General features: G+C 43.5%; 2 protein-coding genes across 9 annotated transcripts in view; one reads left to right on the top strand and one right to left on the bottom strand.

The window, feature by feature from the left end:
* actr3 (actin related protein 3) overlaps window positions 1-9,065 on the bottom strand; it is a 74,205-nt gene extending 65,140 nt beyond the window's left edge. The window contains exons 1-2 of the mRNA XM_072472991.1: window positions 8,841-9,065; window positions 975-1,030 (exon numbers count right to left, since the gene is read on the bottom strand). Coding sequence (XP_072329092.1) covers window positions 975-1,030; window positions 8,841-8,884 — 100 coding nt within the window. The 5' untranslated portion in view covers window positions 8,885-9,065. The remainder of the gene's footprint in view (window positions 1-974; window positions 1,031-8,840) is intronic.
* Window positions 9,066-9,324: 259 nt separating this feature from the next.
* LOC140388542 (solute carrier family 35 member F5-like) overlaps window positions 9,325-24,839 on the top strand; it is a 191,310-nt gene continuing 175,795 nt past the window's right edge. For 3 of the 8 annotated variants that reach the window (XM_072472980.1, XM_072472957.1, XM_072472920.1), the window contains exons 1-2: window positions 9,325-9,540; window positions 13,426-13,539. The gene's annotated coding sequence lies outside the window, so the exon portion shown is untranslated. Of the gene's footprint in view, window positions 9,541-9,598; window positions 9,797-13,425; window positions 13,540-24,839 lie in introns of those variants that run through there. The other 5 variants (XM_072472962.1, XM_072472971.1, XM_072472929.1 and 2 more) reach the window with 5 other exon arrangements.

The raw sequence follows: 24,839 nt of genomic DNA, 5'->3' as shown, positions 1-24,839 counted from the left end.
TAATTATTTAAGAGGTGCTGAGGTCAACAGGTAATTTATATACTGTGTATGTAAATATGTTAAAAAACATCATTTTCAACCTTAGAAATTTCAGTTGCTGAGGAAAAAAAAATGACATAGGACTTATTTTTCAAAACCTAGGGTTATTTTCATAGTTCCCTTTTTGGTCATTCAAAATTGTTTTTTGTTTTGTTTTCTTAAGGTATTGTTTCTTTTCTTTTATAAATGTAGAATACCCAATTCATTTTTTCCAATGAAGGGGCAATTTAGTGCAGCCAATCCACCTACCCTACACATCTTTGGGTTGTGGGGGCGAAACCCATGCAAACATGGGGAGAATGTGCAAACTCCACACGGACAGTGACCCAGAGCCGGGACTGAACCTGGGACCTCGGCGACATGAGGCAGCACTGCTCCACCGTGATACCCCAAGGTATTGTTTCTTTTTAGAAACGTTCTACCTCCTTTGTTCTGAGAATAGGGTATAGCCAGTATACCCAATATTTAATACATAATCGAGCAACAGTGAATGGATTATACGTTTATATTAAACATGTCCATTAACCTCAATAGTTTCTCTGGCTGCACTTCGATTATGAGCTTAACTAGCCATTCAGTATAATTTCACTTAATCCAAAAGTCTAAATTAAAAGAATGGTATACCCCCAAAGATTTGCTTACTGCCTTACATAGTTTGTTAAATGTTAAAAGCTGAAGTGAGAAACAATTCCACTCTCTTTACAAAGTTGTGTCAAAAACATTGTTCCAGATATATTAAAAGTATTGCAAATGACTGGTTGCTTTATATTAAGTATTATAGAAAAAAAACACTCCAGTAAAACAATTTAACCTGTCCACCATGTTGAGCACAAAGTATGATACTTCAGTTTAACATTTGGTCAAGAGAATGGAAATAAATCACACCATCAATCAGGATGAAATATTAATTGGAAAGATTGATATACTGAACTCACATGATGGAATTATGAACTGTGGTTCTGTATTCCCAGCATACCCAAGCTTTGTATACCTGCAAGATGAAAAAATGGTATTATTCAATAAGCTGTATTGCCACAACCTGCCTACTTGACTCAAATCGCAAAATAAATCACAAAAGTATTGACTCATTGCATAATAAGTTTCCTCTCTAATTTTGATTCTATTCAGTGGCTTGGTGTGGCCAAGCAATCTTCTTTCAGGCACATTGTTCTATGGTGCAGCTGAAAGTACATGACAAGGCATGCTCAAATTAATCCAGTTAACCAAAATGTCAGTTGAGGATAGGATTGTAACTTGCACCTTGCAATGAAATCCAGCAGTTCAGGCAAATCACACACTTGAAATAAAAAACAGAAAATTCTGGAAACACTCTGGTCAATTAGCAAACAGGAGTGCAAGATAGGATTGACAATTCATGTCAATGACCATCCACTTTTTTCTCACGCTGAAGATATGGAGCTGGATTCTCCAAAAATGGGGCTATGTCCCCACGCCAGCATAAAAGCGCTGACATTTCACTCTTGACTTTCCTTGAAAAAAAAAACAAGAGTGATTATCCTACCTGCAGGGGGTTAGCAGGGCCCAGAGGAGCTGCTCGCAGCTCTGGCCTCAAACTGTCCCCGCACGTCCGGTCAAGAGTCCGCGCATGCGCATGGTGGCAGCTTGTAGCAGCCACTCCGTGCAACATGGCGGATTCGGACCCCAGAGCGACCTCGAAAGGGTGCCCCTAAGGCCCCCCCCCCCCGATATGGTGCGCCCGCAGATGCGAGGCACCCAATTGCCACGCCCCCACCAGGGCAGCCGCGAACTGAGTCCGTAGCCGCCCGATGTTCCCGACAGGCAAGACTTGGTTAGAACCACGCCATCGGGAACTCGGCCAGTTTTGCCCGGAGAATCGCTGAGGAGGGGGCCTCTGACAATGGCCCCAAAGCTGCACCGCGCAATATCGATTCTCCGGTCGCGCCGGCCACGATCCCCACGTAAAAATGGATTGTTTATCCCCACGCCAAATGTGATTTCAGCGTGGGGCTGCACAGAATCCAGCCCGTTATCTTTAAACTCTGCTCAATTTGTCCAGATGAAAAAGGATTCTTTATGGGAACCTACAGAGAAGATTTAACTTTTTTTTTATAGTTAAGCATTCTGAGAAATTATTTCCCCAAGAAAACCCATGATCACAGATCCCACTCATCCCATGCATGTCTAATGATGTCCAGTCCCAATCAGAATCTTGTTGAAAAAGAAAAGAAACTCAAATCCCAACTGGAAAAGGAGGTACACCCATTTATCAGTTGAAGTACATGCCTGGAAATTCAACAAACTGCATGTATTCAGAATGTAGTTAAGAATGTAGTTAACAAAAATTTAAAGTCTAGACTTTTGAGAAAGCACACCATTTTAAAATAAAAACTTCATAATAATATTTATCGTAAAAAGTAGGCTTACATTAACACTACAATGAAGTTACTGTGAAAAGCCCCACGTCAACACATTCTGGCCCCTATTCGGGTACACAGAAGAATTCAGAATGTCCAATTTGCCTAACAGCACGTCTTTTGGGACTTGTGGGAGGAAACCGGAGCGTGGGAGGAAACCGGAGCACCCAGAGGAAACCCACGCAGACACAGTGAGAACGTGCAGACTCCGCACAGACACTAACCCAAGCTGGGAATCAAACATGGGCCCCTGGTGCTGTGAATCATCAGTGCTAACCACTGTGCTACCGTGCCAAAGGCATATGCAATGCGCACAACTGATAAATTAGTAAATGTTATCATGCTATTGCAAATTATGTATTTTTAAAATTGTACTTGCTTAAAATCTTAAACATATTAAATTTCAATTTGTGTAAATCAACTGGCTCATTAACATTACTACAACAACAGGTAAGTGTTTACATTGGGAATTCTCATGAGTATTTACTTTGGCAATTTCAGTTAAATGTTGATATAACACTAAACAGAAAGAGACAACTAGAAGCAAAGCGCTTATAGACAGTTGGTATTGCCCACCTTTACTTCATTGCCATACATAAATGCTTTCAGCAGTCTCTTATCAGTAACCGAATGACTGATGGATACAGGTAAGACAACTGGCTATGTGCCCTTTCATCAGAATTATGAGATGTGCTGTTGTCTCGGACTTTTATATTTGGCCTGCAGAATATCTAACAATTGCTTCAATACAGTTTTCTACTTGCTTTTCCATAGACATTCACTGCCTGGCACCTTTCCAGTGATCAGGACTATGTTTCTTTCAACTTTTGTCAGTTCAAAATACATTTCAGCTATCACTAGTCATAATTTTAATTTCCTGTAGTAGGACACGCTATTTCACCCACAAAGAAAACTTAATCACTGGTTGTCCATTTATATTACTAAAACCAGCTTAATAAGTCCAACAACATAATTGTGAAATACACATTTTTAATCCAGTCATTTACACAATGGAGGGAGTCCCTGTCAGCTGTACTTAGAAGATACAGAATTAGTATCAAATAGTTGATGTATCAGCAAAACTTGTGAGGTCTTGTTAAAGGCTCTAGTGGAAGGAAGTACCCAGTAGTGAATTTGCTATTTACATTTCACGATCAACAGGATGGATTCTGATCTCTGCTGGAATGGATGGGGCAGCCAGCCAAAGATGAAACTGGTAGACCTAAAATTGCAGCGTTGTAAAATGCTGACTTTTCACAAGCACAAATATGAATCAGTCTCTTCAGTTAGTTAAAAGAAACAGGAAGTGCTTCAGCTGTAAAGCCCTTCCATTTCCCATGGTGATGTGCATCTTTAAAAGCATTTCATTAATGTGCGTATCAATTACTGCTTCGTTCAAAAAAAAGTACTGCTTACTTTTCAGCAAGTCAACAAGAGCAATCTCCGAACACTTTGAAAATAGAGACTTACACAGCAGATTACCAGTATTTCAAGATGGACTTTAGGAAACACTTCTGGAGATGGCTCTTTGATGGCTTTAAGGGCAAGTGAACCACGTGGTGCAATATTGATCCAAGATCAAGTAATTAAATCTGACACTATCTGTGAAAAGTTTCTCTACTACTTGTTTTCAAACAATTACCCTTGCTGGCTTACATGTGGTTTCTAAGTGGGACTGAGTTGGAACATGAAGTTTATGAAGCACCCATTGTTGACTCAGCTAACATCACGTATGGTTTGCTTCAGATATGAAAGCCAGCTATTTGGGCAAATTACTGGAGAATAAAAGTAGGTCAGAAGACAAAAAAAGGAATGGAGAAAAAGAGAGCAATAAGAACATACAATAAGGAAATTCGAGCACAATAAGGAAATTAGAGCAGTAACAGGCCTTTTAACTTTGAGCTTGCGCCGTCAATCAGATTGACAAAGATCTTCTCAGAACTACGGGTGGCATGGTGGCACAGTAGTTAGCACTGCTACCCCAGGAATGAATGTATTTTGTAAACTGGGAAATGAGAAACTACAAATTCCTCTGTAGACAAAAAGACAGAACAAAACTTGCCACGAAACCAAGCAAAATACCAAACCTGTCACAGCAGGCTCTGCCGCAGCAGAAATGTGGTTATCTTTCATTAGTGAATAGACTACACCACATCTGCACTATTTTGTAATAAACTCAGTGGACAAACAAAATTCATATTTATTCAGAATGGTGTAAACTCAACACTAACCTCGTATGCACCATTTTAAAAACCATTTCAGATCCTTTTTTGGTTTTATTGTATGATTCATACACCTTTCTCTTCTATACAAGTGCTGCAAATGCCATGCTATTCAATTCCTGCAAATTTTATACTTACTTGTTTGTAGTATACAAACGATTTGGAGGAAAATGTAACTGGCAGATAGTGTTGAGGATTGTCAGAGGATACAGCAGGACATAGATGGTTGGAGAGAAATGACAAATGGAGTTTAATCCAGACAAAGGTGAGGTAATGCACTTTGGTAGATCTAACAGAGGGGAAATATACCGCAAATGGCAAAACTCGTAGGAATATAGAATGTCAGTGGACAAGGTAGTCAAGAAAGCATAAGGAATGCTTGCCTTTATTAGACGAGGCATAAGAGTATAAAAGGCAAATCACACTACAGTAATACAGAGCCTTGGTAAGGCCACACTACCAGAAGGATGTGGAGGCTTTGGAGAGGGTACAGAGGAGATTTACCAGGATGTTGCCTGGTCTGGAGGGTGTTAGCTATGCGGAGAGGCTGAATAGTCTCGAACTGTTTTCATTAGAACGATGGAGGTTGAGGGGTGGCCTGATCGAGATCTACAAGATTATGAGGGACATGGATAGAGTGAATGGGCAGGTACTCTTTACCAGGGTGGGGGTCAGTTACCAGGGGGCATAAGTTTAAGGTCAGTGGGGCAAAGTTTAGAGGAGATGTGCGAGGCAGGTTTTTTTACGCAGAGGGTGGCGAGTGCCTGGAACGCGTTGCCAGGGGAGGTTGTGGAAGCAGATACATTAATGGAGTTCAAAAGGCATCTTGACAAATACATGGATAGGATGGGTATAGAGGGATACGGCACAAGGGAGTGCTGAGGGTTTTGGCCAAGGTTGGTATCATGTCTGGTACAGGCTTGGAGGGCCGAAGGGCCTGTTCCTGTGCTGTATTGTTATTTGTTCCCAAAACAGTTGCCCCATTACACTTGGTTGATAACATCTGCACTGCATTTTTGCTGCAAGTTACATATAACTGGCTCAGTTTAGGAATCACCATGGGAGCACTACTGGTGGGCCTTAAAGATTCCTCCACCAAATTTATTTTACAAGCTTCAGACCTGGCTTTATTCTACAAACTTTGATAAGCACAACTTTGTTACGAATGGTATCTAACCTTGATGAATTTCTTTCAAAAACAAACATAGTAGCAGCAATGCTACTAAAATTCAACACAGCTCAGTTATCTTGGATTGGGTATACCAATGCTTTCTGCCACACTAGTTTAATGTAGAAAAAACGACAAAGGAAGTGCATTTGTTGGAGAATGTTGATAGATACAAAAAAATGTACTTTCAGTGACAAAGGTGGAAGTCAGCATTTACAGTATGAAGCTATACTATAAATACTTCCAACACTATGGCTTCAACAGATACTGGGGAAATATGGATGGACTGTTACAAATAAACAGGATAATCCCCCCCTCCGTAAATTCAGTTCCATTTAAGAACGACATGCTTTGCACTTCAACCTTCATGATAAAAGGTCTAATATTGTCATGCAATATCCAAACAACGTCTTTGTATTGCACAGATGGCAAAAATAAGACCCGTCGATCACGTCTGCACTTAAAATTGCTTGACTGACAAAACATGGGAAAATCTGATCACATGAGCAGGAAAATAAAAGAGGAATTAGCCTCGAGTGACAAACGGGGTCAGCCAACTCATGGGGCACACATTTTCATCATGCACCACTCAGTGACCTTATTTTCAGTACAACCGTACTTGTTCTTGACGACAGTAGACAGATAGCTGAAAATACTGTCTCCGTACAACTGTAAATTGCAGGTCAGTGTTGTAAAACATCAAACCTAAAATACTTTTGACTATAAACAAGCACATTTATCCTGAAAGTAGACAATTCTCGACCCCATCTTCAATTGAGCATTGTGCTCATTGAAGTTTGAAATGATGTAATCAAACACTCCAAGTTATCTATAGTAGAAATCAGATGTGGAAGAAAGCTTCCACCCTGTCCCACCAATATGATTAAACTTCAGATGCAACCAGCATGCATTTTTGTAACAAGACCTACAAACCTTCTGATGGTTTCTGGTGACTTAGACTGAGAATTTAAAGTTGTTTTTAAATTCTTGGAGGTGATACTTCATTGCAACTTCAAAATCTTTCACACTGAGTTTATAGACATCTCACAAGCAGATGAATAGTGAAAATGATGCTTACTCATAAAGTTTTAGATCAACGTAGATCAGAAATATAGATTTATGGCACATGCTGACTGAAAGAGCAATTTGGTTTAATCCTACCTTCCTGCTCTTGGCTCAAAACTTTATAGGTTACAGCACCTCAAATACTTATCCAAGCGTTCTTTTTGAAATCATAGCTTCTGCCTCTAGCATCCTTTCAGGCAGTGGGTTTAAGACCCCCCAACCCACCGCTGGGTGGAAAAGAATCTGATCTTCACTCAAATCCTTCCAATTACTTTAAACCCACACCCCCCACCCCGCTAGAGAAATAGGTCCTTCCTTTCTGCTCCATATAGGCTCACATTGATACATCTCAATTAAAACTCACATTTGGTGCATCTCAATTAAAACTCCCCTCAGCTTCCTCTAATCCAAGAAAGCAGACTCACTGTCCTCATAGCTAAAATTTCCCATTCCAACATTGTGAACACTTCTTTTTGTACCATCTGCATGGAACATAAATGTAGAGGGCATGAATAAGTCCAAAACATTCATAAGCCATACGGAAGCAAAGGACCCAGTCCTAAAACCTGTGTAATCCCAACAGAAACAGCCTTCCAGTCACAGAAACACTTGATCATAACTCTAGCTCCTGCCAACTCTTAACCAAGTCTGCAGGCCTTGAGATCAGAGAAAATCCCCTCACCCCCATTAAAATGTGGTTCGACAATGAAAATAAGGTCTGATGCATTTTACTGATGCTCTGGTGAACTTCATTCCAAGCTTTGACATTAAAACGTCCAGCAACTCTACACTACTAGATCAGCAAGAATTGAACTAAAATATGGTACAGATCTGATGTGTTCCAGTGATGCCGATTACATGGAGAAGGCCGGATTATGCAAACAAATCATTCATGTCGTGCTGCCACAAGTCAGTGAGGCATTTGATACGCTCCATTAATATGTTCAGTCAACTGATCCGCAAAGAAAATTACGCAAATATGCCTACAGATTAAAGAGACACTAATCATCCATTATACTCGCCCACATTGCAAAATTCAACAGTGCATACTATCCGACAGCACAATATGCTAGAGTATATTTTTCTGAAGGCGCTATAATTTCGCTGTCAGTGACGGCATTAGCAAAGCTCAACACTTCTATCAACCATTTCTCACAGAAGTCAGATTGTTTTGAAAGCGGAAGTGCAATGAGCAAAAGCGTAGAAAATATATTCTGCTCATAATATGTAATTAAAAATTACAAATGCTATACGCATTGAACTTGAAATCGGTGCTGGAAATAAAAATCAGAAGCCAGTAAAAGAAAAGCTCTCTGACGGCCAGAATCATTTCGCTAATGGCTTTACTGCTTAAAACTCCCTTATAAGGAAATTATAAATGAAAAGAGGAAGCGGCTTTGACAACTTTGGGTGTTGCTTGGGGTTTGCTGACTCGTGGTTCTCGTCCCCCACCCCAGTTAATCTGCAGAAATTTATTTGGGGCCCGAGTAAACCATATGGGGGCCTCACACAGACTTTTTATCGGTGTGAGAAAGATACGGGGCCATGAAGGCCCTTCACCTGGGCCTGGAAGGTGCAAACGGAAGGGCGGCGACCGGCTCTGTTTGCAGCAACTTAAGGCCGGCAGCCGCACACCGACTATCGCCAAAACCCCCAATAAAAGCAGAACATGCTGGTAAACTCAACGGGTCTGGTAGCATCGGTGAGTGACAAGAGACGGAGTTAACGTTTCGACTCTTCTTCAGAAGCGCCGGGGGCAAGGGTTTTTGATGCCAAGCAGCTCCGCCCCGATCCCATTGACAGTCTGGTTGAAATGATGCACAAGGCCCCTGCCGGCCCACGCCCAGGAACCACATCCTGATACTCACCCACCCGCTGGCGTGAGGAGCCGAGTGTCAGCCCGCTGCTCTCCTCCAAAACCATCCCCAAGCCCCTTCATTCCCCGCTTACCCTGTGCCACAGTCCACCACACACGCTGGTAGTCTGCCTGCCATCTTCAGGTGCTTCTTTCTCCTTGGCGCCGCGGCCGACAAAAGCGAAAAAAGAGGAGCCGATGCACCGGGAGATACCTGACCATGAAAAGGCGGAACCGTCAGCCGCTCCGAGTCCGAGACACAACTGCAACTTCCGCACTGGCGCCAAAATGGCGGAGGCCTCCGGCACCTTCATTTACCCGTCATCCCCGCCCGATTGGTCGGCAGGGCCGCCCACCAGCCTCCGCTTCCTGTCGGCGCTTCATTGGGCAATGAGCCCCCTTGCTCCTCCACAGGTGACTGGACCGCTCCGCTGTCAATCATCCTAGCGTCACGGACCATCAGCTGCGCCTGTGAACGTCTCTTTCGCGGCGAGACGTCGGTCACGTGCCCCTCCCCCCCCTCCCCCGGGGCTGGCCTCTCCCGCTGCCCCCACCCCCTCACTGTTGCGTTGCATCATGAGGCTTGCAGTCCCTTCACGGGGGAAGTGCTGGTGAATTCCTCTCATGGTGGCGGAGGCGGACGAACTACAATTCCCAGTTTATTATTCGAACTGGTGGTGGCGATGATTTAGGGGTCATCTGACCAGGAAACGTGAAAAGGGAGGGGGGGGTTTGTTTACAACATTTCGTCGCTTGGTTGTCATTGATATGTGATATTCACGTCTACTTCTCTGCGTAAGTTCTAGCGTCTTCTTGTCCTTCTGTAACTTGTGTCATGGCGTTATTGGTTGGGGGATTTGGGGATTGTGAATATTCGGACTGTTTTTTCCCTGGGGGTGGAGTGAAGGGGAGGACGTGTTGGCAGTTTAGGTCCAGGTCCAGCATGTGGTAGATCAAGGCACCAGGGTAACGTCGACTCATGCTGCTGGCATTTCTGCCCCGATGACCAATTGGGTTGAATATCCCTGGATCTCATTTTGTTATCAGAGAGGTAAATGCAAACTTGTCTGAGCCGAGGTGACATTCAAACGTTCTCCATTAAGGAATTAACTTTAATTCTTGCTTTAGAATTGCGCGTGTGTGTGACCTTTTTCACCTTTGCCCTTTTTATGGTTGCACGAAAAATGTCTGATTGTCACAATTTGCGCACGGCGTGAGGCTACCTAGAATCAGCCAGGATCATGATCAGTCAGTTGTAGCACTCTCCTTGAGTCAGAGGGTTGTGGATTGATGCCCCATTGTGGTTTTCTTGGAAATCAGGTGTGAAGTTCATGTTCACTGATGCATTTTGCTTTATTGGCGTTGACCATTTTCACTTCGAATCCAAAGTGTAGGCTGGCACTTAAGTCTTGCACAGACAGATCCGAAGTTAAAACGTCAACCCTCTCAAGTGAATATAAAAGATCCCAAAGAGTTATTTGTAGGAGGACAGAGAGTTGCTTTACTTCCCTGGCAAACCTTCATCTCTCCAGAAATACGTAAAAACATGTCATCGGCAACTATATCATTGTCTACAGTTCAGAAGCACTTCATTGGCTGCAAGGTGATTTGCAATTTTCTGAGGTGTAAAGTGTTGTGTAGATACAGGTGTTATTGATTTCTTCGGGCATGTAGCAGAAGCTCGGGTATATTTGGAGAGAAAATGCTGAAGAAAAGCAGTTCCATTTCTTATCTTGATAAGTTTCCAGATGCAAAGGTAGAATGAACACTTCATTTTAAAATGTTGTGTCACTTAGAAGTCATAGAATCCCGACAGTGCAGAAGGAGGCTATTCAGAAAACATTTTATTAGATCATTGCACAATTCTTCTGTGGAATCAAATTGATGTCTAAGTCACAAGGGGGGGGGGGGGGGGAGAGGGGGGGGTGGGGGCAAACAAATTACCAATGAAGATTTGTGTTGAAACACATCATTTTTTGGTGTTAAACCATACTAGAGTAATTGCCACCTATTTTAGAGATGGTATGAGCTAAGTATAACCTGCACCCTCATAACGTCAGTGTGGTAAAGTCAAGAAGACCTGCATCATCAGAAATGTCTCATCATAAAGTTTCAAAACCTCAAGTTAGATATCTTGAAAGACAAAATACTAACTACAACCACAGTAACACAGTTTTACCTATTGCTAAATACAATCCAGAAGTCTGCAGTCAAATAGTGAACTTTACATTATTGATTTTTGCAATTTGCTTAAACTGAGAGGATAGGGCAGCCAAAATAACCTCAGTCACTTCTCAGTCAGCTAAAAAGAAGTTCAATTTCAGGAGGAGCGATCATTTCTGCGTATACTCCCTTTCACATTCCACAAGCTATTGTAATCACTGTTGTGTTGCTTAGATAAGGCTCATTGTCAAATTTAGTTGCCTAGCTAACAAACTTGTGTGAATCTATGTGCCTTAAAGTAATGTATATTTATGATTGTCACCTGGTGAAAGGAAATGTCTGATGCAAAACTAAACTTAATTGTTACAACTTTAGCTTGTACAAACTTGATTTAAGATGGTTTATCTTCTGTTCCTTTCCCCGTTTTTGAAACAACATTTTATTGGAGGCATTTTCAAATATATACATAACAAAGCAAAAACAACCATGGCAACAGCAAACATCCCATCCTTGTACAGCCTGCACTCCCCTTTTTTAACTTTTAACCCAACCTGAAATGAACCCCTTCCCCCGCTGACGACTCAATATTCCTTAAAGAAGTCAGTGAACAGTTTCCACCTTGAGGTGAACCCCTCCTCTGATCCGCTAATGGCAAACTTGATTTTCTCTCTGCCAAATCGCTCACCCACACCCCTACGCTCAGCATCTCCACTCCCTCCAGCCCATCAAAATTGGCCTCTGAACTATCAGGGAGGCAAAGGCCAATACATCGGTCTCTCTCCCCACCTGCACTCCCAGATCCTCCGACACTCCAATTATTGCCACCTCCAGACTCGGAGCTACCTCAAAAATATTTGGCGTCATATCCGCAAATCCTGTCCAAAACGCCCTCAACCTTGGGCACGCCCAAAACATATGGACGTGGCTCTCCGGCCCACCATACACCACCCACATCTATCATCCATCCCTGAAAAGAACCAACTCATCCTAGGCACTGTCAAGTGGGCTCTGTGTACCGCTTTAAACTGGATGAGACTTAGTCTTGCACATAACGAGGATGCATTCATCCTCCGCAAAGCCTCACTCCATAGTCCAGTCCCCAGCGTGCTTCCCCAGCTCCTCCTCCCACTCTTTTTTTATCAATTTTTATCGTCGTTATTTCTAACCCTGGGTGGAGATTACCTAAAATTCTATATAAATGTAAGTTGTTTCTTTTAAAGCGTTGCACTGTACTTAACGGTTGTTGAAAACATGTTGACTATGATTTGTTTTAGCAAGTAACCAGTGACCATTGTGCTGTACCTCATCCTGAATAAGGCAGCATTTGGTAGCCTGTGAATATTTAATCATGATATGAAGGTATTATCTTCCAATTAAATTGCTACCCTAAATGCAAATTATAAATATGCACAAAATATAGATTTTTTTTTTTGTTCACAATATTTTCCCAATTCATCTATTTGCTATTTTATTTAAATGGAACAACTCCATCTTATTCTCCTTCTATCTAAGTTATTAAGTATTCTAATAACACCAATTAGGAAAAAGCTAAATTCTCCTTAATGTATGCAAAATCAATTATTCAAATTAAAATACTTTTGTGTTCAGAAAGGTGAGAAATGAACTGGAGCACTTTCCCTTTCAGGTCAGGATTAGAACATCTGGATGTAGAAAAAAAACCCAATATTGTGCCTCATCCCCAAACTCAAAAAAGCAGACCTAACTGCATCCATGTGGCACTTCTCCATTTTCCACATCCTGTGGCCTCTCCGAGTGAATTTTAAAATTAGTTCTAAAGTAAGGCTAGTTTTGTGCAGCAGGTCCAGTTCCACGAAGAAGTGCATTGAGATTACTCAGGCTCATTTTACAGGGGCCCTTAAAGCCAACAAACAGATGAAACTTTCATTTCATCAGTCTGCGTTAGATTTGAACCCAGGTCTCTATAAAATTGGAATCTTATTTTATGCATTCACACAGTAAGGCACTTTTAATCCTTTTGGGCACATCTAGAATTTAATGAATTAGGAAAGAAGGCTTGGATTATGCATTGCAAAATCAATTTATTTTCTGATTTACGTGTAACTCTGCAGGTTAAGAAAGCAACTTGAAGTTAGTGATTTTTGCTATTGAACATCAAGTTAATTAGATTTTAATAGTGGCCTGGTTCCAACAATTAATAACCCCGTGCTTAATATCTATTTTAAACTCCAATTTGATTGTGTTTCATTGGTGAATTAAAAGACTATACAACTTTCAAGTTTTTGCTGGTGCTTAATCTGAAAAGATTTTTTTATTCAGAAGTATAGAGCTAAAACAAAATTTAAGGATGCTTTCCCTGTACATGCCAGTTCATAAAATGACTTGTGTGTGGCAAGAACTTCCCCCTCCCCCCCCAACTTTACAGACAAGATGCTTGAAAATAGATCAGATACCCGTATTCAAGATTTTACCTCCCTATTAGTCTTTGTGGGAATTCCGATTTTTAGTACATGCTGATTGTTCCATGTGCTATCACAGCTGCGCATGGATGGGGAGGACAAGGGAAAGCAGGGAGAGCTGGACACCAGGAATGAAGCAAGCAGTCCTATTGATTCCAGAATAGACAGGGGAGTGGAATTGGGCCAATAGCAGGTGAGTAGATACTGCAGAGGGAGGACCATAAACATCTTTGCAATAATTTTTGTATATTTATATCCATGTGATTTTTCCAAAATTGAATAAAGTTAGTCAAACTATTGGAGATGTCCTTTACAAATCCATGCAGAGTGACCATGATTAACCCATAATTTACCAAATGTTCCAGACATGCCGCACCCCTAGCCGAGCTGTTCCAGTACAGCTACAACACTGGCATCTACCCAGCTCAGGTGTATCCTGACCATAAGAAAAAGGACAAATACAACCCAGCTAATTACTGGCCTATTCTCCATCATTAGAAAAGCATTGGAAGGAGTCACCAACAGTGTTATCAAGCGGCATTTACTCAACAATAGCCTGCTCATGACGCTCCGTTTAGGTTCAGCCAGGGTCCTTAAGCTCCTGACCTCATTACAGCCTTGGTTCAAACATGGACAAAGGAGCTGAATGCCAGAGGTGAGCTGAGAGGGACTGCCCTTGACATCAAGGCACCATTTGAGTGAGAATGGCATCAAGGAACCCTAGCTAAACTGGAGTCAATGGGAAACGGGGGGGGGAGGGGACTTTCCGCTGGTTGGAGTCATAGCTGACACAAAGTAAGATGGTTGTAGTGGTTGGAGGTCAATCATCTCCACTCCAGGACATCATTGCAGGAATTACTCAGGGTAGTGTCCTCGGCCCAACGATCTTCAACTGCTTAATCAATGACCTGCTTTCCACCATAAGGTCAGAAGTAGGGATGCTTGTGGATGACTGCACAATGTTCAGCATAATTCGTGATTCCTCTGTTAATGAAGCAGTCCATGTCCAAATGCAGCAAGACCTGAACAATATCCAGGCTTGGGCTGGCAAGTTACATTCACGCCACACACGTACTAGGCATTGACCATCTCCTGCAATAGAGGACCTAACCACCTCCCCCCCCCCCCCCCCCCCCCCCCCCCTCTCCTTGATAGCCAATGTCATTACCTTCGCTGAATCTCCCACAATCAAAATCCTAGGGGTTATTAGAAATTGAACTGGACTAGCCGTATTAGCACTCTGGCTACCTGGGTAGGTCAAAGTCTAGGAATCCTACGGCAAGTAACCCATCTCCTGATCCCTCAAAGCATGTCCACCATCTACAAGGCACAATTCAGGAGTATAATGGAATGCTCTCCACTTGCCTGCATGAGTGCAGCTCTAAAAACACTCGAGAAGCTCAACACCATCCAGGATAAAGCAGCCCGCTTGATTACTCCCGATTCCACAAACATTCAAACCCTCCACCACCGACGAATAGTGGCAGCCTGGTGTACCATCGCCAAGATGCACTGCAGTAACTCACCAAAGTTTGTTCGACAGCACCTTCCAAACCCACAACCACTACCATCTAGACGGACAAAAGCATCAGATACCTGGAAAGCCCACCACCTGGAGGTTCCCCTCCAAGTCACTCACCACCCTGATTTGGTAATATATTTCTGTTCCTTCATTGTCGCTGGGGCAACATCCTGGAACTCCCTCCCTAACAGCACAGTGGGTGTACTTGCATTTCAAGGACTGCAGAGGTTCAAGAAGGCAACTCACCACCACCTTCTGAAGGGAAACTGGGGATGGGAAATAAATGCTGGCGGAACCAGTGACTCGCACAATCCGTAAATGAATAAAAAAAGATTGCCCCTTAACTGAACAGATTTACAAATAATAGTTTTCTTTTTTGAAAATCTTCAGTGTTATGGGGAAAGGGCAGGCAATTGGGACTAATCAACTAAATCTTTCTAAAAAGCAGCACTGGCATGATGTGACAAATGCCCTAATTGTACTGTGTCATTCCATGACTCTGTGTTATGAAGATGTGCGGTTTGGAGCTGTTGTTTAGAGAGGTATGACCCATAAAGCTGCAATGTTACATTTCTTTTAAAAAGAGAACATTTGTCATTTTAGTGGCAAAATGCTCATCTCCAAATTGTCTTGGAAAAATATGATTAGTCTTCCCTAACTGGCTCCAGCATATTAGGATTCACAGAGCTGGGATTGACAACATTTCTATTTGTAATGCCAATCACTTTTTTTTTAAGTGCAATCTCCCTTTAAATATAACAAAGCTTTTACAGATCCTCTAAACACAATTCTCGAGCCATTGTTTCACCTTCATCTGTAAAAAAAAAAAAATTGTGAAAGATTTATTAATCTTTTTGATAATCCCTTCCCTTCTAATGTATTTATAAAAGCCATTGTTAATTCCCTTTTTATGTTGATCAATTTATTTCATGCTCCTCTCTTTTGACATCTTAATTTCTCTTGCCTACTTTGTGTTTTATGTTTCTCACAGTTTTTTAAATGTTCCATCTCTTATGTTTATCGTTTGATTAAAAATCGTGTTTTCACATATTGGAGTGTATTGGAATCTCTCTCTAAATATTGGAAAGACCAAGGAACTGATCATCGACTTCAGGAAGCGTAGCACGACACACACTCCCATCTGCATCAATGGCTCCAAAGTGGAGATGGTCGATAGCTTTAAGTTCCTGGGGGACACAATCACCAACAATCTGTCCTGGTACACTCACGTTGATGCAATGATGTGGAGATGCTGCCGTTGGACTGGGGTGAGCACAGTAAGAAGTCTTACAACACCAGGTTAAAGTCCAACAGGTTTGTTTCAAACACTAGCTTTCAGAGCACTGCTCCTTCCTTGGGTGAATTCCTCAGATGCAATTGTCTAGAAAGCCCAATAACATCTCTACATCCTACGGAAGCTAAAGAAATTTGACATGTCTGCATCGACTCTCTCAAACTTCTACAGATGTGCGATAGAGAGCATCCATCTGGCTGCATCACAGCCTAGTATGGCAACTGCTCGGTTCAAGATCGCAAGAAACTGCGGAGTGTGGTGAACTCAGCCCAATGCATCACACAAGCTTGCCATCCTTTTGTCATGATATGAAGACATACACATAATGATATACAGACCAGCAGCTAATGGACACAGAGAACAGGACATGACAAATAAGCAGGCAGGACACCCGGGGGTGGGATCTGACTATAAAAGACACAAGGCATTCACACGCTGCCTCTTTCCAATGATGAACATCTAGAGAGTCAGTCAAGGGTGTTGTTACAATCTCACACCTCCACCACGTGGCTAAGAGCTAGTCTGGTTCAGTCAGACAGAGTAACCACACTTCAGTTCAGTAAGAAGTCTTACAACACCAGGTTAAAGTCCAACAGGTTTGTTTCAAACACTAGCTTTCGGAGCACTGCTCCTTCCTCAGGTGAATGAAGAGGTATGTTCCAGAAACATGTATATAGACAAATTTAAAGATGCAAGACAATGCTTAGAATGTGAGCATTTGCAGGTAATTAAGTCTTTACCGATGCAGAGATAGATGTAACCCCAGGTTAAAGAGGTGTGAATTGTCCAAGCCAGGATAGTTGGTAGGATTTCGCAAGCCCAGGCCAGATGGTGGGGGATGAATGTAATGCAACATGAATCCCAGGTCCTGGTTGAGGCCGCACTCGTGTGCGGAACTTGGCGACAAGTTTCTGCTCGGCGATTCTGCGTTGTCGCGCGTCCTGAAGGCCGCCTTGGAGAACGCTTACCCGGAGATCAGAGGCTGAATGCCCTTGACTGCTGAAGTATTCCCTGACTGGAAGGGAACATTCCTGCCTGGTGATTGTCGCGTGATGTCCGTTCATTCGTTGTCGCAGCGTCTGCATGGTCTCGCCAATGTACCACGCTCCGGGACATCCTTTCCTGCAGCGTATGAGGTAGACAACGTTGGCCAAGTTGCACGAGTATGTACCGCGTACCTGGTGGGTGGTGTTCTCACGTGTAATGGTGGTATCCATGTTAATGATCTGGCACGTGTTGCAGAGATTGCCATGGCAGAGTTGTGTGGTGTCGTGGTCACTGTTCTGAAGGCTGGGTAGTTTGCTGTAAACAGTGGTTTGTTTGAGGTTGCGCGGTTGTTTGAAGGCAAGTAGTGGGGGTGTGGGGATGACCTTGGCAAGATGTTCATCTTCATCGATGACGTGTTGAAGGCTGCAAAGAAGATGTCGTAGTTTCTCCGTTCCGGGAAAGTACTGGACGACGAAGGGTACTCTGTCGGTTGGATTGGATTGGATTTGTTTATTGTCATGTGTACCGAGGTACAGTGAAAAGTATTTTTCTGCAAGCAGTTCAACAGATCATTAAGTACCTGAGAAGAAAAGGGAATAAAAGAAAATACATAATAGGGCAACACAACATATACAATGTAACTACATAAGCACTGGCATCGGATGAAGCATACAGGGTGTAGTGTTAATGAGATCAGTCCATAAGAGGGTCATTTAGGTGTCTGGTTACAGTGGGGAAGAAGCTGTTTTTGAGTCTGTTCGTGTGTGTTCTCAGACTTCTGTATCTCCTGCCCGATGGAAGAAGTTGGAAGAGTGAGTAAGCCGGGTGGGAGGGATCTTTGATTATGCTGCTCGCTTTCCCCAGGCAGCGGGAGGTGTAGATGGAGTCAATGGATGGGAGGCAGGTTTGTGTGATGGACTGGGCGGTGTTCACAACTCTCTGAAGTTTCTTGCGGTCCTGGGCCGAGCAATTGCCATACCAGGCTGTGATGCAGCCCGATAGGATTCTTTCTATGGTGCATCTGTAAAAGTTGGTAAGGGTTAATGTGGACACGCCAAATTTCCTTAGTTTCCTGTGGAAGTATAGGCGCTGTTGTGCTTTCTTGGTGGTAGCGTCGACGTGGGTGGACCAGGACAGATTTTTGGAGATGTGCACCCATAGGAATTTGGAACACCGGTTGTGTCCCGTGTTTGTCTTCTGAGGAGGTCCGTGTGGTTTTTTTGCTGTGGCGGGTTGGAACTGTCGATCGATGAGTCGAGTGCCATATCCCGTTCGTACGAGGACATCTTTCAGCGTCTGTAGATGTCTGTTACGCTCCTCCTCGTTTGAGCAGATCCTGTGTATATGGAGGGCTTGTCCATAGGGGATGGCTTCTTTAATGTGTTTAAGGTGGAAGCTGGAGTAATGGAGCATCGTGAGGTTATCCGTGGGCTTGCGGTAAAGCGAAGTGCTGAGGTGACCGTCCTTGATGGCGATGAGTATGTCCAAGAATGTAACTGATTTTGGAGAGTAGTCCATGGTGAGTCTGATGGTGGGATGGAACTTATTGATGTCATCGTGTAGTCGTTTCAGTGATTCTTTGCCGTGGGCCCAAAGGGAAAAACTGCCACCCATGTATCTGGTGTATAACGTCGGTTGAAGGTCCTGTGTGGTGAGAAGGTCTTTTTCAAACTTGTGCATGAAGATGTTGGCATATTGAGGTGTGGATTTGGTCACCATGGCTGTTCCGTGCATCTGGATGAAGAACCTGTTGTCGAAGGTGAAGACGTTGTGATCCAAAATGAAGCAGATGAGTTGCAGAATTGCGTCAGGAGATTGGCAGTTGTCGGTGTTGAGTACTGAACATAACATAAGAACATAAGAACTAGGGACAGGAGTAGGCCATCTGGCCCCTCGAGTCTGCTCCGCCATTTAATGAGATCATGGCTGATCTTTGTGGACTCGGCTCCACTCTCCGGCCCGTACACCATATCCCCGAATCCCTTTATTCTTTAGAAAGGTATCTATCTTTTTCTTAAAAACGTTTAAAGAAGGAGCCTCAACTGCTTCACTGGGCAAGGAATTCCAGAGAGTCACAACCCTTTGGGTGAAGAAGTTCCTCCTACACTCCGTCCTAAATCTACTTCCCCTTTATTTTGAGGCTATGCCCCCTAGTTCTGCTTTCCCCGACCAGTGGAAACAACCTGCCCGCATCTATCCTACCTATTCCCTTCATAATTTTATATGTTTCAATAAGATCCCCCCACATCCTTCTAAACTCAAATGAGTACAGTCCCAGTCTACTCAACCTCTCGTCATAATCTAATCCCCTCAACTCTGGGATCAACCTAGTGAATCTCCTCTGCACTCCCTCCAGTGCCAATATGTCCTTTCTCAGGTAAGGAGACCAAAACTGAACACAATACTCCAGATGCGGCCTCACCAACACCCTATACAATTGCAACATAACCTCCCTAGTCTTGAACTCCATCCCTCTAGCAACGAAAGACAAAACTCGATTAGCCTTCTTAATCACCTGTTGCACCTGCACACCAACTTTTTGCGACTCGTGCACCAGCACACCCAGGTCCCTCTGCACAGCAGCATGTTTTAACATCTTACCGTTTAAATAATAATCCATTCTGCTGTTATTCCTCCCAAAATGGATAGCCTCACACTTGGCAACATTGAATTCCATCTGCCAGACCCTAGCCCATTCACCTAACCTATCCAAATCCTTCTGCAGACTTCCGGTATCCTCTGCACTTTTTGCTTTACCACTCATCTTCGTGTCGTCTGCAAACTTTGACACATTGCACTTGGTCCCCAACTCCAAATCATCTATTTAAATTGTGAACAACTGCGGGCCCAACACTGATCATTGAGGGACCCCACTAGTTACAGGTTGCCAACCAGAGAAACACCCATTTATCCCCCCACTCTGCTTTCTGTTAGTTAACCAATCCTATACCCATGCTACCACTTTACCCTCAATGCCATGCATCTTTATTTTATGCAGCAACCTTTTGTGTGGCACCTTGTCAAAAGCTTTCTGGAAATCCAGATATACCACATCCATTGGCTCCCTGTTATCTACTGCACTGGTAACGTCCTCAAAAAATTCAACCAAATTAGTCAGACACGACCTACCCTTTTATGAACCCATGCTGCGTCTGCCCAATGGGACAATTTCCCTCCAGGTGCCCCGCTATTTCCTCCTTAATGATAGATTCCAGCATTTTCCCTACAACCGAAGTTAAGCTTACCGGCCTATAATTACCTGCTGTTGCAGCAATGCCGTCGTCATGGGGGATGCTGGTGTAGAGTGCCGAGACGTCCATTGCGACGAGGAATGTTCCTGGTTCAACTGGTCCATGGATGCTGAGTTTCTGTAGGAAGTCCGTCGTGTCGCGACAGAAGCTGGGCGTACCTTGTACGATGGGTTTCAAGATGCCCTCGATCTAGTCGGAGAGGTTCTCACACAGGGTCCCATTGCCTGAAACGATAGGACGGCCTGGTGTGTTGGCCTTGTGTATTTTCGGGAGGCAGTAGAGATCTCCAATGCGGGGAGTTTGTGGGATGACAGCACGTAGGGTGCTCTGAAGGTCTGGATCCAAGGTCTTGATCAGTCTGTTGAGTTGGCGGATATGTTCCTTGGTCGGATCTGCGGGTAACTGTAGTGTTCCTGGTTGTTGATATATTTCTTTGCAGTAGTCTGACTGTTCAGTATGACGGTGGCCCCTCCTTTGTCTGCTGGTTTGATGACGATGTTGCGGTTGGTCTTGAGAGCGGCAGATGGCGTTGCCTTGTGCTTGGGTGACGTGCGGGGCTGTCTTGTGAATGCGACTGATGAATCTAGCATTGACGCGACTCCTGACGGCTTGAGCATACATGTCGAGTCTAAGGCAGCGGCCTTCCGGAGGGGTCCAATTCGACTCTTTCCTCTCGCATTCTAAGAATTGTCTTGCATCTTTGAATTTGTCTATATATATATATATATGTTTCTGGAACATACCTCTTCATTCACCTGAGGAAGGAACAGTGCTCCGAAAGCTAGTGTTTGAAACAAACCTGTTGGACTTTAACCTTGTGTTGTAAGACTTCTCACCCCAGTCCAACGCCGGCATCTCCACATCACACTTAAGTTAGCAGAGAGTCGAACTCACAGAGAACTGAGCGACTAGTTCAATAAACCTGATTGAACTAACTTCAAGGTCTGGAGTATCTTTCTGATCTAAGCTGCATCCAGTGTTAGACCAGTGTACCTAACACGACAACCCTACATTGATTCTTTATAAACCTCCTGCTGCCTCAGGAAGGCAGACAGCATTGTCAGAGACCCCTCCCACCCAGGCATTGCCTTCTTCCAGACAAGACTCCTCAACGACTTCCCCTCGGACTGATCTCTTCCCTGGAAGAACACTATTCACGACGCCCTATGCTGCTCTTGCTCATGTATTTGCTTTGTTTGGCCCCTTGTTCCGCACTGTAACCAATCACTATTTGTCGATGTACCATTTGTTAATGTTCTCTGTTGATTATTCTTTTGTGTACTATGTACGTACTGTGTACGTTCCCTCGGCCGCAGAAAAATACTTTTCACTGTACTTCCGTACATGTGACAATAAATCAAATGGGCGCATAATACTCGTGGTTCAAAAAAGGAGTTCTAGGAAATTTTCCAGGCATTGACAAATTTGCAGATACTTTTCAAATGTTTTGGTAGAAAATTAAGGATGTTTCATTAGTGTAAAATACTGCTTCGAAGTCCTCTGGAGCAGGGTTTTTCAAAGGCAAACCCGCCTCCCATCCCTTGACTCTGTTTACACCTCCCACTGCTTAGGAAAACGAGCAGCATAATCAAAGACCACTCCTCCAACTTCTTCCATCGGCCAGGAGATCCAAAAGTCTGGAGAATATGCACTAACAGATCAAAAACAGCTTCTCCCCTGCTGTTACCAGACTCCTGAATGACCCTCTTATGGACTGACCTGATCTCCTTTACAAATCTTCTCTACTAAGTAGTATTGCACTCCGTATGCTCACCCGTTGCAGGTGCCTATGTATTTACAATGTGTATTTATGCATGTCCTATGTTTTTTCATGTATGGAATGACCTGCTGTTCTATACACCGAACAATACTTTTCACTGTACCTCCGTACACGTGACAAAACAAATCCAAAGTGCGGGTCGCGATCTACAGGTGCATCGTGGGCGGGTGTCAGAAGGGTCACGGAGTAACAGTTTTCATATCTAACGCATGTGGGGACCCTTTTAAATGCTAACAAATTTAAAAAGATAATGGCAGTTACCGAAATTGTGTCAACATGGGGAGAAAATAGTAATTCTTGGTGTACAGCAATATCAGAACATAAATAAAAATAAATGTGTAAGCCACCAAATACAGAAAGCTACTTATAGCACAGGCAGATCGCCTCGTAACTTGTTGCATCTCATATGACGCACTTTTTGTTAGGTTTTTGGCAGTATCCAGCACCGAGCTACGCTTATGCAATAGCCGACTCCGCAGTGGCTGAGGGGGGTTAGGAGAGGGCCAAAAGCTGGGCCTTGCTGTGTGTTTGATCACTGGTTGCTACAAAGTCATGTGATGATGGCAAAAACTTCACCCAAGAGATATTGACTAGAATTGAATTGATTAGAAACGTGAACCATGTAAATTGTAAGCTGAACAAATTAATCCATCTCCCAGTCAATAAGATATCGGCTCCCTTTCAAGTATTAGGTGGTATGCAATGGAGAATGAAGTGGGCAATTCAGAAACCCTCCAGGCGGAACAGTGGCACAGTGGTTTGCATTGCTGCATCACAGCATTGGAGACCCGGTTCGATTTCATCCTTAGGTGACTGTGTGAGGTTTGCACATCCCTGTTTCTGCGTGGGTTTCCCTGTTTCTGTGTGGGTTTCCTCCGGGTGCTCCGGTTTCCTCCCCCAGTCCAAAGATATGCAGGCCATTCTAAATTGCTCCTTTAGTATCCGAAGATGTGCAGGTAAGGTGGAGTTTTAGGATTACAGAGATAGGATGGGGGAGTGGGTCAAGATAGAGTGCTGCTTTGGAGGGTCGGTGCAGAGTTAATGGGCCTCATGGCCTCATTTTGTACTGTAGGGATTCTATGGATATCCGTGGATTCTATTGAATATATAGTAAGTGCACTCAACAGAAAAAATTAAGATGTTGAGGAAATAATTAATATCTGTGAAAACTTTATTTGATATCAATTCAGCCTGATTAATGGCAACCAGATCAGTTATTTTGTCAGTTGTCTGTGGGGCTGTTTTAATGTTGTCAGCATTCATCAATATTGATCAACATGTTTCTAACAATGTTGAATAAACTTGCATCAAGTAATTGAATTGCACTTGAGCCAATTATAAATCAAGACTTTAATATCACTATATTCAGATTTATGACTGTTTTAACCAGAATCACATATGGCTCTTATCCAGTGATATCTGTTCTTTGTACTCCTCTCTTCAGTCTTCTTCCTTTGCTGCTTTTTTTCCTTGAGGCAGTATCGCATGATGAATGCAGGCTTACAATTCGAACATAGAACAGTACAGCACAGTACAGGCTCTTCAGCCCACGATGTTGTGCCGACCATTTATCCTAATCTAAGATCAACCTCACCTACATCCCTTCAATTTACTGCTGTCCATGTGCCTGTCTAAGACTCGCTTAAATGTCCCTAATGACTCTGACTGCACTACTTCTGCTGGCAGTGCATTCCACACACTCACCACTCTCTCTAAAGAACCTACCTCTGACATCTCCCCTATACCTCCCTCCAATCACCTTAAAATTATGTCCCCTTGTGACGGCCATTTCCACCCTGGGCAAAAGTCTCTGGCTATCCACTCTATCCATGCCTCTCATCACCTTGTACACCTCTATCAAGTCACCTCTCTGCCTTCTTTGCTCCAGTGAGAAAAGCCCTAGCTCCCTCCAACCTTTCTTCATAAAACACACCCTCCAGTCCAGGCAGCATCCTGGAAAATCTCCTCTGTACCCTCTCCAAAGCATCCACATCCTTCCTATAATGAGGCGACCAGAACTGGACACACTATTCCAAGTGTGGTCTAACTGGAGTTTTATAAAGCTGCAGCAAACCCTTGCGGCTCTTAAACTCAATCCCCCTGTTCATGAAAGCCAACACACCATACGCCTTCTTAACAACCCTATCAACCTGGGTGGCAACTTTGAGGGATCTATGTACGTGTACCCCAAGATCCCTCTGCACCTCCGCACTTCCAAGAATCCTGCCTTTAACCCTGTATTCAGCATTCAAATTCGACCTTCCAAAATGAATCACTTCACATTTATCAAGGTTGAACTCCATCTGCCATTTCCCAGCCCAGCTCTGCATCCTGTCAAATGTCCTGTTGTAACCTGCAACAACCCTCAACACTATCTACAACTCCACCAACCTTTGTGTCATCGGCAAACTTACTAACCCACCCTTCCACTTTCTCATCCATGTCATTTTATAAAAACCACAAAGAGCAGAGGTCCCAGAACAGATCCTTGCGGTACACCACTGGTCACTGGCCTCCAGGTGGAATACTTTTCATCCACTGCCACGCGCTGTCTTCTTTCGGACAGCCAATTCTGTATCCAGACAGCCAAATTTCCCTGTATCCCATGCCCCCTAACTTTCTGAATGAGCCTACCATGGGGAACCTTATCAAATGCCTT

This window comes from Scyliorhinus torazame, chromosome 2 (assembly GCF_047496885.1).
Source record: "Scyliorhinus torazame isolate Kashiwa2021f chromosome 2, sScyTor2.1, whole genome shotgun sequence".
Lineage (NCBI taxonomy): Eukaryota > Metazoa > Chordata > Chondrichthyes > Carcharhiniformes > Scyliorhinidae > Scyliorhinus > Scyliorhinus torazame.
Note: the sequence above shows the minus strand (reverse complement) of the source record. Positions and strands in the feature narration are given on the sequence as shown.